Source organism: Lemur catta, chromosome 16, assembly GCF_020740605.2.
Source record: "Lemur catta isolate mLemCat1 chromosome 16, mLemCat1.pri, whole genome shotgun sequence".
NCBI lineage: Eukaryota > Metazoa > Chordata > Mammalia > Primates > Lemuridae > Lemur > Lemur catta.
Window position 1 is genome coordinate 14,671,190 of NC_059143.1, and position 16,988 is coordinate 14,688,177.

The following is a 16,988-nucleotide window of genomic DNA, read 5'->3' on the forward strand; positions in this document are numbered from 1 at the left end:
CATATGTGAGAAAACCCTAAACTATTTGTGCCTCTTCTTTTGAGTGAACTGTGTAGTTCTCATTTTGCCGTGTAAGTTGCTCCGAAATGACCTCCCTTCCCTAGAAAATGCTGCTTTCTCCAGGCATTCCCCACACTAGCTGTGCCTTCTGGACTCTATCCCTCTTTAGCCCAGAACCAAAATTGTACTTTCCCCCTCCATTGTCCTTTTGCTGCAATGTAGTGTTTGAGAAATCTTATCAGAAATGTCACTCTCTAAGCATGGATTACATTTGTGCCTTGCAAAAACTTGAATTTTAAGGATTCATCAGCAAGGATGAGAGAGGCGGATGCTGACATGGTCCAAGGCTGACAGGGGCTGGTGAATCAAATGACACTCAGAATTAAATCTGAAAAGGGACAGGGAAGTCAGGTGATAGGACCTAGCAAAAACAGGCAAGGAGAGTATCCTACATCACACTAGGGGAAGGTGGAACTTTACACAGGCATGTGCCTCATAACGACAGTTCGGTCAGTGACTGCATATATGACGGAGCTGAAAAACGCCTATCACCTGGTGATGTTGTGGCGTCGTAATGTCGCAGTGCAACGCGTCACTCACGTGTTTGTGGTGATGCTGGTGTAAGCAGACCTACTACTGCCAGTCGTATAAAAATCTGGCACATACAGTTATGTACAATACATGATACTTGATAATAAATGACTGTTATTGGCTTATGTATTTATTATACTATTTATAATTATTTTAGAGTGTACTCCTTCTACTTATTAAAAGAAAGAAAAAGTTAAATGTAAAACACTCTCAAGTCCTTCAGGAGATGTTCCAGAAGAGAGCATCGTTATCATAGATGACAACTCCATGTATGTTATTGCCCCTGAAGACCTTCCAGCGGGCAAGATGTGGAGGTGGGAGATAGTGATATTGATGATCCTGACCCTGTGAAGGCCTGGGCGAATGTGTGTGTTTGTGTCTTTGTTTTTAACAAAAAAGTTTAAAAAGTAAAAAAAAAAAATAAATTTTAATAGAAAAATCTTATAGAACAAGAGTCAAAAAGTTTTAAAAAATTAAAAACTTTATAAAGTAAAAAAGTGACAGTAAGCTAAGGTTAATTTATTATTGAAGAAAGAAAACATTTTTTAATAAATTTGGTGAAGGCTGAGTGTACAGTATGTATAATGTCTATAGATAGTAGTGGACAGTAATTAGGCCTTCACATTCACTCACACTCACTGACTCACCTAGAGCAACTTCCCGGCCTGCAAGCTCCATGGTAAGTACCCTATAGAGGTGTGTCACTTTTTATCTTTTATACTGTATTTTTACTGTACCTTTTCTATGGTTAGATTTGTTTAGCTATACAAATACTTACCATTGTGTTACAGTTGCCTGCAGTGTTCAGTACAGTAACATGCTGTACAGGTTTCTAGCCTAGGAGCCATAGGCTATGCCATATAGCCTAGGTGTGCAGTAGACTATACCGTCTAGATTTGTGCAGATCCACTCTAGGATATTCACACAATGGCAAAGTTGCCTCTCAGAACTGTCCCATAGTTAAGGGAGGCATGACTGTGTATGATTCAGAGAGGTGTTAATTAGGTGAAAGGATCAGCTAATTTGGAGTTAAGAGGCCTGGGTTCTGGTCCCACCATTGCTGGTTGCCTGGTGTTTGACCTTGGGCCATTTTCTTAGCCTTTTTGGGCCCTTTCTTCATTTACATATTAAAGAGATTAAAACAGATTAGTTAGTGTTCCTCAATCTTTGACTCACCAGTCTCTCTTATAGTAATGTATAATCTTTTGAAGTCCTCAGGCATTAAAAAACTAATTTTGTCATTACATAGCATGTGATAAAGACTTGATTTTAAGTAGAAAGTATGTATTTTAGATCAGTATATTAATATATTCTTTGATATTCATGTTATATAAGAACAATTATCTACATTGTACCATTCAATAATTACTATTTAATTTACTTTAAATTGGTATGTAGGAAAAAAAAGTGTTAACAAATTCAAAAATAAAATATTGTACTTCCTTTGGGGGAGAGGAGAGAAGCCAAATGTTTTTAAATGTTTTCTAGCATTAAAAAAAAGTTTTAATACCTAAATTTTGAAATTTCTACATTTTAGTATTGAAAGGATATACTAGTTTATTGTTATAATTTTTGCACTTTTGCTCTATGTGATGAGAAAATTTTAGGCTGTTTGCAAGAAATTGTCTATAAGTAACATGCTGTTGAAAGAGAGAGTGTTTTCCCTGTCATATATGAAAAGCCAAGTTGAATTATAATCACTAAATTTTTACCTTTTTAACATTTGATTTTTGGTATTCTAGAAACATATTGGTGCATTTTACGTAATCTTATAATTTGATGAGTGAGGGTGGGGAATGAATTTTACTTTTGTATCTAGCAAAGAGCATATTTAGGTGCATTTGTAAAATTACTCTTTTTCTGTTTATTAACACAGTATTCCCTGAGCTTCCCATCTTTAACCAACAACCCATTATGTATATGAATTAAGCAACCTATCGATATGTGTGACTGAAAAGAAAAACAAGTAGAAATTGTATAGTCAAAACCACGTAATGATATAGAGTTTGAGTAATGAGTTTACTCAACTGGTTTCCACTAACACTACATGTGTTGGGTGGAAAACTCTCCTAACATTCTGTTTTAAAAATAGGATATTAGGGAGTGGGTAAGGAAAGAATGAAAGAAGGATATTAGAATAGTTGTTTGAAATCAGTAACTATTATCTATTTAAATTTCACTTATAATTCCCAAGTATCTTGGGACATCTGGAAATTTAATAACCACTTATTGAGAAATGCTGTGTTAAATAATCTTGAGTTTCCATATAACATAATTTGCAAATTGGTTCAGACTTGTGGTTCTATCTAGTCCACTCTTTCTAATAGAGAATGAGTCACAGTTGTAGCAAGGGTGCATTGCCATTATTCTTATCAGTGACAGAGAGCGCTCCCCAAGCATCTTGCTTTCCATTAACAGATAATCATGAACTCCTCCCCTCTGAATTTATCTATGCCTTTGGGAAGACATTTTACATGTTCTGCCTTTTTAGAGAAAGTTGTACTTTTAATAAAGGTGCTACTTTTTAGGGGAAATATGTTTCCAGGTTTACTGTCTATGTGCAAATTAGTAATTCTTTGATTAAAAATAAATTAGTGCTCCTTTTAGCAATTTGATGAAAAAGTCTGTGTTAACCCCTCATACTTAGATTATAAAAGTTCTTAGCTTTTCTTTTGCCAAGTTGAATACTGTGCTTTTTGTCTGTTCTTATTATGGCAGACTTCGCTTGTTGTACATCACTGAATATTACTGAACTCATTGTGTAATCCTGGACATGTTCCCTAATCTTTCTGAGCCTCAATATCTCCATCTATGAAAAGGAGAAGGTAGTACCTACTAGAGTTGTTGAAAAAATTAAATAAGATAATCTATACAATGTTTAACATTGTATCTGGATTATGGTAAATGCTTCATAAATTCTAGCTGCCATTATCATCATCAATTCCCAATTTCCAAACCTGTGATCCCTGTCCCTTAGAGGGTGTAGGAACAGCAGATTTTTTTTCAAGGGGTCCCATGTATCCACAGTCTCAAAAAAATGTTTGTAAACTGAATAAGTAATATGACTTACATATGTAAATGACTTTTTAAAATAAATTTAGATGATATTATGAACAATAAAATGTAGATTCATTTAAAATTGTTAAAGATTTCATAGTAACTTTTTAATATTTTTCTTAATTCATGAACTCTAAAAGTTAAATTGACTTTTTTAATGTTAAAGGACAATCCACAAGCTTGTAATGGTTGAGCCCTATTGTCTTTATCTATCTATCTATATATTAATTAGCAACAGGGTCTTTCTCAGTCACCCAGGCTAGAGTGTGGTGATATGATCATAGCTCACTGCAGCTTCGTGTTCCTGGGCTCAAGCAATCCTCCTGCCTCAGCCTCCTAAGTAACTGGGACTACAGGTGCATGCCACTACCCCTGGCTAATTTTTTATTTTTTGTAGGTATGGTCAGGAGTCTCACCATGTTGTCCAGGCTGGTCTTGAACTCCTGGCCTTAAGCTATCCTCCTCCGGTGTTGGCTTCCCAAAGTACTGGGATTACAGGCATTAGCCACTGTGCTTGGCCCATCTTTACCATTTTAGTCTTTCTTCTGTGGACTTCTTCCAATTTTGTTATGTTTGCTTTTGAGGTTTGATGATCCAAATCATATGGTAGATTTAAAATACACCACAACTTCATCCAATGTTTTGATAATATTTTCTTTTTTACTTCTCATATACTAAGTGATGGTATTAAATTATTTGTTGGCATTTGGTTAAAATCATAATATGAACTGATGCTAGAAGCATCTGGCATGGTTTTTCCCTACTTTGTACTGGGCAATGATGATGGTGCTCCTCACTAGATTTGTGTGTGGAGAGGTAGGCGTCTGTCCTCTATGCTTCCAAAATTCCCTGAAATAGCATATGTTATACTTTTATTCAGCTTCTCTTGGTTGCAAGTGACAGAAACCCAACTGAAATTAACTTAGGTAAAATGAAAATATTATTGTAAGAATTTCAAAGCAAAGGGTTTCATGGCCAAACCATGGCAAAGGCAGATACAGCTGGGCTTCAGGGATCCAGACACTGTGGAACAATCTCCCTCAGCCTCCTGTCTCTGCGTACAGACCTTCCTCACAGGTTGAGGAACAGGGCTGCCCCAGAGTAAACCAAGCCATGCTTTCCCCAGAACTGTATACAGAGCTAGGGGAAAAGTTTTGATTGGAAAAGACCTAGGGGAAAAGCTTTGTTTAGGTCAGGTGTCCACCCCTGGATCAATCAACTATGGCCAGAAAGGTGGGATATCAAAGTGGCCCAGCTTGGGTCAGGTACCAGCTGCACATTAATCTGGAGTATCACAACTGTCCAGGGGAATCACATGATTAGAGTACAGAGAGGATCATATCCTAGAAGATGTGCAGCAGAACAGTAGTTGTCCTCTATAATATTGTCTCTGTGATTCTTGGTTCCTTGTACATTCTTCCAATTGACTACCATGTTCTTAGAGGAAGATATCTGTTACAAATGTTTAATAAATTAAGAACTAATGAATTAATATAATACATTATGATATACAAAGTGATTATGTAAGATTTTGTCATGTCAGGTCATATCTAGTGAAGTGACCCAACAGCTCTGCATTCTAGTTCTGGCCTGTTCATTTATGAGTCACCAAACTCTGAGCTTCAGTCTTTTCTCCTGTGAAATGGAGAGTATCTGTATTCTGACAGTCCCCATTTAGAGAAGTGAGGTTGCACTGGAAGTAAAAATTACTAGATTATATGCATGTAAAAATTACTAGATTATATGCACATAAAAATTATGTGCATTTTTCAAGGTTTGCTGTGTATTTATCATTGCCTTACTTGTGGATCAGAAAATACAAGGTTATTTTGGCCAAAGCAGATGGAAATATCTCATTTCAGTGTCTGTTCAACTCTGTTCAGAGGGGGACATACAATAGATTTATCTTCTGGTTGGAGGATATGAACCTTAATTTTAGTATAAAAACATTTTAGTCCTTGACAGTGATTCCCACAGATTAATCTCCTCTCCAAATGGTTGATAAGGAGGTAAAATCTCACTAAACATTTCATTGTGTCCCTTTTTTTCTTTATTACCGGTTTTTAGGTTTTTGTCAAGCAGGCAAGGATTTGCGTTTGGTATCACTGTGTATGGAACAAATCGACATCCCAGCGGGATTCCTCCTGGTGGGGGCCAAGTCTCCCAATCTTCCTGAACACATCCTAGTTTGTGCTGTAGACAAGCGATTTCTACCAGATGATCATGGAAAAAATGCACTTTTAGGTAAGTATTTCATGCCTATAGAATTCCTTTCATGATGAGGGAGTTAAAATACATGTTTATTTAAAATTATCACATAATTTTTAAAAACATATCACAGAATTATTTGGGGATTGTATAGTTTAGTATAATTATGAACAATTTTTTCTTTTAGTAACTTCTTAAAATTTATTTTTTATTCATTCTCAAAACACTTGCCTTAATTAAAAGACTTTTTTGATGAGACATTAAGATAGCATGCAATTTGTCAAAAATTAATATTTTATAAAATAAAATAGAATTTGCTCTCTGTAGAGTCATTGATTTAGATCTGATGTCAACGCTCAATTATTCATCTGTGGATTATCTACTTTGTAACTAATTTGTCATTTTTCCATACCACCCATTATTCCTATCTGTACTTGTTTGATGTGATTTTTATTTTATTTTTAACATTAGTTCACTCAAAATAACTAGGAATAAATACATATGTATACATATATTATGATATAAAATGTATAACTTTATCTCAGAATTGCTTTACTTTCTGGTATTAGAATTTGGGCTTTTTCACAGCATAGCTTCCCTATATTCTGGGAAATAACAAAAAATGGATTTATTTTTGATTATTTTAAATAATTAAAAAGATAAGAGGGGACTTGAGATTTGTTGCTTTTTTTACTGCTATGTTTCTCTACAGTTATTTTATTTATTTATGTACTTTTGGAGACAGTCTCACTCTGTTGCCCAGGCTGGAGTGCAGTGGCATCATCATAGCTCACTGTAACCTCAACACCTGGACTTGAGCAATGCTTCTGCCTCAACCTCGTAAGTAGCTGGGAATACAGGCAAGCACCACCATGCCCAGCTAATTTTTCTATTTTTTTGTAGAGGCTGAGTCTTGCTCTTGCTCAGGTTGAGATCAAACTCCTGGCCTCAAGTGATCCTCCTGCCTTGGCCTCCCAAAGTGCTGAAATTACAGGCGTGAGCCATGACCCCTCAGCCTTGGAGTTGTTTTCATTTCTCAGAATTTTTCTTAGTATAGATGGAATCAGATAGATGTTTTAGGCACAAATATCAGGGAAAAGGAAAGAGAAGAGGGCAAAGAATTCAAATATTGTATTGATCATGAGGTGTATTTGTTTGTTTAGTTTGACACAGTCTTCCCAGTTACAGAGTGTCATCAGAAAGGCTAGAAATACATCGATCGATACTTTGAGTCAGAAAGTGACCCTGCATATGCTTTATAAAGGTTCCTTAAATTATAGTTCAAAGACTTCTCTTGGTTCATAGGAAAAGAAGTGATAATTTTCATTTTTCTTAAGGCTCTCATAAAGAAAAGAATATGTTCATTTTATTTTCTGAATGAAATTTAACAGATGGTTTGATATAGAAGTTTAATAATAAATCTTATATATTGGACTAAATTAGCAAAGAAGTTCTAATTATTCATTTCATTTATTCACGCATTAGTATTTATTCAAAATATACTGTATGATAGAAATCAAGGTAGGCTATAAGGGCAAAAAATTTAGAAGTCTCAGTCCTTTTCCTCACAGAACATACAACCTAGTAGCCTGCAGCAGAATGACTTTAGAAAACCTTTTAGCATTTTAAAAGCTTTGTAATCTCATCTAATGAAATAGTTCAAATGTGGCTCTGACTACAGACATTGAAAATCTCTCATAATGCCTTTTTTTGCTCAATGATTCTTTGTGACTAGAGAATCTTCTGAGACTATGTCATGGAAACGACACAAAAAACACCATCAGAGTAACAGATCTCACAATCCTTTGAAATCAGAAACATGAAACCAAAGACCATAGGCTTTGGAATCAGAACTGGTTTTCAATCCCAGATTTGCTGCTTAGTACTTTAAGAATTTGGGCAAGTGTTTTAAGAACTTGAAATCTCAGAATCTTCATGTGTATGATGGGGCCAATAATGCCTATCTTGCAGTGTTGTAAAGATCAAATGAGATGATGTTTATAAAGCACCCATCCAACACAGTGCCTGGGACATCGTATTTTCACTTCAAATGATAGTTATTTTGCTGTAATACTTAGTAGATACTCTTATAGACTTGGAACTTTGCTTACTTTCTCTAGCCTTGCAAATGGACATAATTTTTCAACAGCCATTGCTCATGTAAAAATATAGTACAGCAACAAAATGGTAGAAGTTTTTTCTTAGATAAGCTCAGTTGAGATTTTTACATGTTCAGTACTCTATTGTCCAAATGCTAATATTCATCCAACATTTCTTACTTATGGTGGATGATTTTAATATGCATTAAGATATAGTGGGAAAATTTTTAAGCTTCAGCTATTTTAGAATCCCTGTGGACTCCAATATCAATCTGTCTAAATTTTTATATAAATTATACAGATTCCAAAGACTGTGGGGGAGTTGATTAAAAAATATATTGATCCAGTTGGCAGTGCATATACCCCAAATCTACCATGCAATTGGAAGACTTGATTGCCAGAAAAACTAGAAAGGTAATTGGGCTGTAAGAGGTGTTATTTTTTGTGTTCAATAATAGCAAGAACTTTGAGCAGATAAATCTCCCTTGAACCAAGGCTAATGTTGAAATCATATGGAGTTTTAAAAATGGACTGTAGGATTCTAACACTTTCATATTGTTAACTTATCATTAGTGTGAAGGTTCTCTTCTTTGCAGATTATCTAGACCCCATTATCTTTTCTTCTTCTTCACATTCTTGCTTTTTACCCCAGAGAACAGACAGAGGAAAAGATTAAAAACTCAGCCTTGGTAGTTTGTTAATTCTAATTTTCACACTAATTTTTTCTGAACTACTTGGGCCTATCAGTTAAGCCTCATTTTTTGGCACTGTTCTTAATTATTTTGGCTGAAAGTTTCTTAAAAGCTTTTAACTGTGTTTTGGGTATGGTATACCTGCCTCACAGGTCAGGCAATTTTTCATCAAGGCATGGTGATCACACCAGAATGTAATTTCCACGAAGGTGGGGGCTTTGTCTCCTTTGTTTAGTGCTAAAAACCTGGTACTTGAAATGGTGCCTAGCACATAGTAGAATACAAGTATTTGTTGGATGGGTGGATAGACAGATGGATGGATGATGACTTCAGCAACTTGATGAATTAGGCAGCCATTGACAACCTATTTTGTTTTGTTTTGTTTTTTTTTTGGCCTAGAACTTTAAGGTATTGGACAAATGTCCAAACGCTCTCAACTACAATCCATCTCTGAATGTATTTAAGTCATTTATAAGATTATAGTAATGTTTACATTTTCTATAAAGTGACAGTAATAAACTATTAATTCTATGTGATTGACCAGAGGTTATGACTATCTTTTCTTCACATTGTTTCTCCAGTGTTTAGCAAAATGCCTGGATATAGGTAGGTGCTCAGTAAATAATTGTTGATTGAATAACAATAAATTGGACTGCCCACTTCTAAATGCTTTGAATTGATTGTTAGCATTTTGAGATTGGGATATTGTGTGAGATATTGTCTTTAATCCTTCTGGCCTTTTTCTTCTTTCCTTATATATCTTTGTTAATTATATAATAGGTTTGTTTAGGGGTTTGGAAAGAGTGTGTCACTTTATCAGTGCATTTATTATATGGAATGCCCTTTATATGCAACTTTTTTGTCCTGTTTATCTCTGTGACAGTGAATGTGTTATGTCCTCGTCAGATATAACCAGAGGAACTCACTTTCTTATTGTCTGCCTTTTACTCTGTGTACCAAGGGGGACTGAAAGGTTGATTTTCAATGAAGCAAGGCATGGCTTCTCATTCTCCCAGCCTTCTCCATTTCTTCTTTCCATGTCCCCTGCTCTAACCAGGTCACTCAACTTTTATTTTGTTTGATTCATCTAAATGAGGACTTGTTTGGGTGTTAGATCTAAAGGAATAATATACTAGTTTGAATAAAGAAGTGTTAAAAGAGGACATGGAAATCTCATGGAACCCGTGTCAGAAAGTATATGTAGATACCACAGAAATGGAAGATGATGAAGCCCTGAATTTGTATATCCTGGCCCATGCTCTGCTCTCCTCTCTGCAGACCAGCTTCCTCTTCACAGTTGTTTCCACACCTTACCGTACATGTGGCTGACATAGCCCCAATTCAAATTCCAATGTTACAAAACCTTATAAATCCAGGGTCCAATACCATCTGATTGACTTTTTGTGTTTATTTCAAAATTCCAAGAGAAAGACTCTGATTGTCCCAGATTAGGTCAGATAATGGTCCACAGCCTCATCACCTGTGGCCATAGAAGCAAGTTCATGTGGTGGGCAGGAAAGAGAACCCGGGCTAGGACCCACAGGTTCTCTAAGAAGGGAATACGTGGGGAAGAAATAATGGACATCTCTAGAATCAAACTTTTTCTTATATCATATATACTATATAAATCCTATTATATGGTACTATCTATTCTATTTCCTTAACCATTATCCTTTTAGAGCAGCATTTAAATTATTTCTAGTCTTTCACTATTATAAAATAACTCTGCTAAAAAACATTTTGGTGCCTGTTTTTTTTTCCCCTTGAATTCCTTGGAATTGAGACATTATTGCATCAAAGAATGTGACGTTTCTATGCCTTTTATATGTAAAAGTATTGTATCAACTTACAAGGCCACCAGTAATGTTAGTTTTCCTGATTTCAGGGTTTTCTGGAAACTGTATTGGCTGTGGAGAAAGAGGATTTCGGTATTTCACGGAATTTTCCAACCACATTAACTTGAAGCTCACCACCCAGCCAAAGAAGCAGAAGCACTTAAAGTACTACCTAGTCAGAAGCTCCCAGGGTGTACTGTCGAAGGGACCTCTCATCTGCTGGAAAGGTAGTCAACTTCAGGAGGGAAAGGGGAGGAAATGAAGATTTTACAATGGTGACAAGTTATCCATATGGGGTTCAGAGTTCAGGTATAATACAGACAAGTATCTCAAGTTCAGAAGGCTATCCAAAAATTTAAAGCCTTCTGATAGGTTATTTGACTTGCTCTGTACTGTTTTTAATGGGGACTATTCCCATATAGGAAAGTTTATGTCTCTGTATTTGTTTCTTGGGAAAGGGGTCCAGCTCTCAGGGAAAAAATGGACTCTCTAGTTATTCCATGATTTAGAGAGGACCGTAGAGTGTCAGTTCCTTTGTCAGATGCTCTTTTTACTCTGTTTAATTTCTTTGGTAATTCTCAAGTAAGCATGTTTAGAATAAACAGTGCTTTCTTCATAATACCTGGGCAAATGCACCATTAAGTTGGCAAAGTTTTGTTTCTTTTACATTAGAAACAACTTATTTGTAGAAATGAATCCAGTTGAAACTTAACATCTTCATGTGTTTGATAGGAATGGCCACAAGTTGTATTCATTGTTCTAATGCAGAGGAGAATCTAATTCCCATTGATCCGTTTCTTAGACGCTGAGATTTTTTTCTCCATATAATAACTATCTTTACTGTTTCTATTTGTTGTCCATACAAAATTTTTTCTTATGAAAAATAGCATAATAAACCCAACTTAGAACCACAGATTTGTCTTTGAGTCCTTTGCCTTAATTTCTCTTGGTTGCATTTGAAGTGGCACAATGTAAAACCTTAAGAAATGGCTACATGTTCCAAGACAGGTATCATCAGAACTTCAAACTTGTGACCACTGAATCATAAGCTGGTGAATTGTAGATAACTGTTTGTCTTAAGAAAGGAGTTTCCTCTAGAAAAATCATTCTGAATGTTATGAATCCTAATAAAAGGGTAAATATAGAATAGATTACCTCCCTACATTTTAACTTCCTTCGTTAGCTTTTGCTTTGGTTGCATAGAATATTTTTGACTTCTCATTTAGTGCTCAATGACAATTCATCTTTCTAATAGAGAATAACATTTGTGAAAGATGCCTCATGTTTATAGCAGTTGCTATTTTGGAATTGGAATTATATATATTTATATATAAAAAATATATATATACACACACACACCTATATGCACACATATCATACACATAATATGGAGATATGCTTTTAGGCCAAAATACAGCAGCTCTTCACAGAAGGTCGTAGCATAGAAGGTTATAGAAAACTGCCTCCAGCCCTTGTATGTACCTGATAAACTTGGAAACTCTCCAAAAGGCCCTCTATAATTAACTTTGTCATATGCAACCATTTATATTCTTTTTTTACATGCTACTTTTTGAGACTAATATAGTGTAATTTAGTTGGAAATTACAGTCTCACAGACTATCATAGTATTCACTATCTTCCTGAATCAGTACAAAGTACTGTTAAAATATTGTACCAGAACCCCATTAATATTGGCTTATTTAGACTGGTGCAAAAGTAATTGCAGTTTTGGACTGTGAATTTTTAAATCATTATAACTAGACTCAAACACATCTTTATTAATCAAAATAGGAACCATCACAATCAACACATTTTTGCCAACGAGAAATAAGTTTGTTTGTTCCTGTAGCGTAAAAATCCATGCTTCGGGACTCAGTGAACTCTTGGAAAGCATTTTCTGCATCCTGCTGATTGTGGAAGTGTTTTCCCTGAAAAAAGTTGTCAAGATGCTTGAAGAAGTGGTAGTTGGTTGGTGAGAGATCAGGTGAATATGGTAGATGAGGCAAAACTTCGTAGCCCAATTTGTTCAACTTTTGAAGCGTTGGTTGTACGCAGTGCGGTCGAGCGTTGTGGAGAATTGGGCCCTTTCTGTTGACCAGTGCTGGCTATAGGCATTGCAGTTTTCAGTGTATCTCAGCATCTCATCATTTGCTGAGCATACTTCTCAGATGGAATGGTTTCCCTGGAATTCAGAAGCTGTAGTGGATCAGACCGGCAGCAGACCACCAAACAGTGACCATGGCCTTTTTTTGATGCAAGTTTGGCTTTGGGAAGTGCTTTGGAGCTTTTTCTCAGTCTAACCACTGAGCTGGTCATCGCCAGTTGTTGTATAAAGTCCACTTTTCATTGCACATCACACTCAGATTGAGAAATTGTTCATTGTTGCATATAATAAGAGAAGATGACACTTTAAAACAACGATTTTTTTTATTTTTGGTCAGCTCACGAGGCACACACTTATTAAGCTTTTTCACTTTTCCAATTTGCTTCAAATGCTGAAGAACCAAAAAATGGTCGACACTGAGTTCTTCGGCAAGTTCTCGTGTAGTTGTAAGAGGATCAGCTTTGATGATTGCTCTCAATTAGTCGTTGTCAACTTCCAATGGCCAGCCACTGTGCTCCTCATCTTCAAGGCTCTCATCTCCTTTGCAAAACTTCCTGAACCATCACTGCACTGTATGTTCGTTAGCAGTTCCTGGGCCAAATGCGCTGTTAATGTTGCGAGTTGTCTCCACTTTTTTATGACCCATTTTGAACTCAAATAAGAAAAACGCTGGAATTTGCTTTTTGTCTAACATCATTTCCATAGTCTAAAATAAATATAAAATAGACAGCAAGTAATAAGTCATTAGCAAAAAAAAGTGAGAAATGTTCATTAAAATGATGTATAACATAACCACATTTTTTAAAGAATATATTCCAATATCAAATGGCAAATTTCAACAATGCTAAAACTGCAATTACTTTTGCACCAACCTAATAAAATGAGCTTGGTATTGCATGATCAGTAATCATGTTGAATATTGTTTATTTATCTCTTTTAACAAAAACTAGGCATGATATTAATTTGAGCATTTCTAATTTTTCTCTACTGCTTATATGTTTTTCTTTGCTTCTGTTTTTGGACATAAATTAAGGTTGAGAAGAGAAGTTTGAAGGCAGCCTAGACAGACCCTACATTACTGCTCTCTACACTTAAGTCAGTCCTGGATAGGAGGTTAACTGGTGTATGGAGAGCTTTTTGGGGTTTTATATATTATTAATATTTTAGCTTCTGTCTTACCCATAAAACTAACATGACTGTGTTGGTTATGAGTATTTCCCCCCTGGAAACTAGTCTGTGGGGAACCAAGGTCTGATCACTCTTTGTAATCCTTTGCATTCCAAACACGACATCTGGCCTTAGGAGAAAGAACTGTGTTCACCAGCCTGGACATTCTGTTGCAGTCAGGATTAGAGGAAGGGGATCTCTGATTAGAAAAGTGGCTGTCACTTAAGGGGAAGCAATCTATTTTAGAAATTGTATGGATCATGTCTCCATCACTTGTTTTGACAAAATATTGGTCTCTTCATATAATGTGATTTTTCTTACTTCTTTCCAGAATGTAGAAGCCGACAATCCTCTGCTTCTTGCCACTCTGTTAAACCAAACTCTTCGGTGTCATCAACTGTGACCCCAGAAAATGGGACAACTAATGGATACAAATCAGGATTCACTCAGACAGGTACGGGGTATTTTCTTTTGGATATTTCAAGCAGCAGATGTATATTTAATAAGGCATTTTTAAGCTTACTGTTGGCTGGTTTGAATAGAGATATTTTAAAATAAAGATATTACTTGAGTTACTGTTAGAATTAGAACTCAGCATTGAGATGGCTTAGTCTGTGGGTGCCCAGGACCCAAGTCTCAACAGTCCTGCCAGCATTAGGCAGGGGATGGAGAAAGGAACTGAAAATTGGTAGGGAATTTAGCTCAAATATAGGATCTGATTCTAGGGGAGACTGACTGACAGCAGGCAATAAGTAGAAATCCATACATGAGGGACATCTACATCGTAGCTATCAGGTGGGGCTGGTATTGGGGACACCGTCATGAAGACTGGAGTCCAGGGTAGGGCTTTAAGCCCACAGAACATTATAGGGGGTCGTGTACCATCTGGGATACAAAGTAAGGTCCAAGGTAGGATTGTGGATCAAAACAGATGAATCCAAGATAGGGTACAAGATAGGGGCTTGGTTACAAATAACCAGATAAAATCTTAGTGCCTGAAACTAGGTTGCAATATCAGGGCAGGATCCACACAATGGCCGACCTGATACTGAGCAGATAAACTACTAGGCTAAGGCTTCTAAAAATTCCTGCAGTAGACAGCACTGGCGCAGGCCCTAAGGTCAGGATGAGACTCCAGGTGGGACCTAATGGTTCCAGGTGGCTGAAGGGCTGGAGGGCTGTAACTGAAAAGATCACTGCAGATAATATTTGAGAAAATTACTCAGAACCAGTCTCAGTTATATCTTAGGCAAGAAGGAAAGTATTTTAAAAGGATTGTTTTCCAGTTCACTTGTTTTTGAGAAGTACCATTTTACCTGTCTGATATGCAAACTGCATAGCATATGTGCTTTCCCAGTGTCCACTCAACCACAAGTTGAAAAGAAGGTCTGCATAGCAGACCTCTTTCAGATTTATGTGCAATTCTCATGAGCTAGTAAATTGTTTCTATTTTTTTCAAGATGGAAGTGATTATTAGAGTATGTTAGCAACAATAGAGATGATAATAAGGCTAAATTTATTTAGGGGCACTTCTTGCCATGTGCCCATACCCAGGTAAGTCCACCTCATCCTGGATAAGAAAAAAGTCTAACTTGTCCAGAAGATTTAGAGAGAGGCTGTGACCTAAGAAGAGACACCATTTCTCTTTAGAATAAATGAGAGATAATCATGTCACTAGGTATTCAAGAAAGAAAAAAGTTGGCAATTTGCTCCTGGCATTGAAAGATTAGCCCTTATTACATTAATGACAAAACTGCATATCTCTCCTAAGATATTATTTTAGTAATTTGATCTATTCCATATTTCTGCCATTAGATCTTGAGACTATGAAATATGATTTTTCAAACTACATTATTAAATATATACTTCATTCTAATAAAAATTTATCAAATGTATTATGTTCTAAGAATTTTGTCAGATGCTATAAGACAGGGTTCCAATGACTGATGACTGCAATATATTAAAAACCACTCATCTAAGGGATTAAAGAATAATAAAATGGTTCCCTTACCTAAAAGGGAGAAGTGGATATATAAATAACCAGTTGTACCTGAAAATAACAAAAAGATACTAAAATGTTAATAAGCAGTAATACAATTTTAATTATGCCAGAAAATGTACTGTGAAAACAAATTTCGCTCTGAAAAAGGAAATCAAGATTCAGGCTTTAGCAAAGGTGCCCAGTTACCATCATGAGACACAGGCAACAGAGGGAGAGGTGCTGACCGATACACAGGGAACACAAGTGATCAAGTGTTATGCCAGTGTTCTTGTGTGTGTCCCTTATGGAAGTGTAAGTGGTAATCTGACCATGAAATTACTTATTAACAAGTTTAGGTGCAATCCAGAGGCTTTGTGTATAAAACTTTCATATTGATGAATTATGTTTACAGATTCTTCCACAATAATTTCTTTCTTCTGACACATATTGAAAGTAATAGGCTGTAAGAATTTCATGTTAGCATTATGATATCATTGCAAACATTAGAGTATGTAGCATCTCCTTAACTGATGGAGATGTGCCTTTCTCTAGATTGCCTTCCGCTTAATCTTAATCTGCAGTTAGTGACTGCCTGTAATCAACATTTCTTAGCCTGAAATGTGGGTACACACATTGCATAATATTTGAAGAAGGGATTAATTTATAATTTACAGAGCTTTGTCTTTTTTTTTTTTTTGAGACAGAGTCTCACTCTGTTGCCATGGGTAGAGTGCAGTGGCATCATCGTACCTCACTGTAACCTCAGACTCCTGGGCTCAAGAGATCTTCCTACCTCAGCCTACCAAGTAGCTGGGACTACTGGCACTAATTTTTCTATTTTTAGTAGAGCTGAGATTTCACCCTTGCTCAGGCTGGTTTCGAACTCCTGACCTGAAGCAACCCTCCTGCCTCGGCCTCCCAGAATGCTAGGATTACAGGCGTGAGCCACTGCTCCCAGCCAACACAGCTTTTTCTTGAATACCACCTGCCAAGCTCTGGATGTTCTGCTCTGGCTGGCTTGCCACTTATCCCTTGCATATTTTCTCTTAACATTTTTATGTCATTAATAATTCACATTTTAGTCACTAATCTCAGTGAAATATTTTATCATTTTTACTGAAGGTGGGTATATCTTTACCTACATTACACACACGGTCTCCCCCACTCCACACATGTATGTATTGTGTTTAATCAGGGCAGGAATTAAAAAATAGATGAAAAAGAAATCTTTGCCTAACCCAAGATCTTGAAAAT

General features: G+C 36.2%; 1 protein-coding gene across 5 annotated transcripts in view; it reads left to right on the top strand.

Moving 5' to 3' along the window:
- The window catches only part of GREB1L (GREB1 like retinoic acid receptor coactivator), a 253,833-nt gene that overhangs the window by 139,659 nt on the left and 97,186 nt on the right, over positions 1-16,988 (top strand). For all 5 annotated transcript variants that reach the window (XM_045527987.1, XM_045527989.1, XM_045527990.1 and 2 more), the window contains exons 5-7: positions 5,716-5,892; positions 10,533-10,709; positions 14,085-14,207. In XM_045527987.1, the coding sequence (XP_045383943.1) occupies positions 5,716-5,892; positions 10,533-10,709; positions 14,085-14,207 (477 nt within the window). The remainder of the gene's footprint in view (positions 1-5,715; positions 5,893-10,532; positions 10,710-14,084; positions 14,208-16,988) is intronic.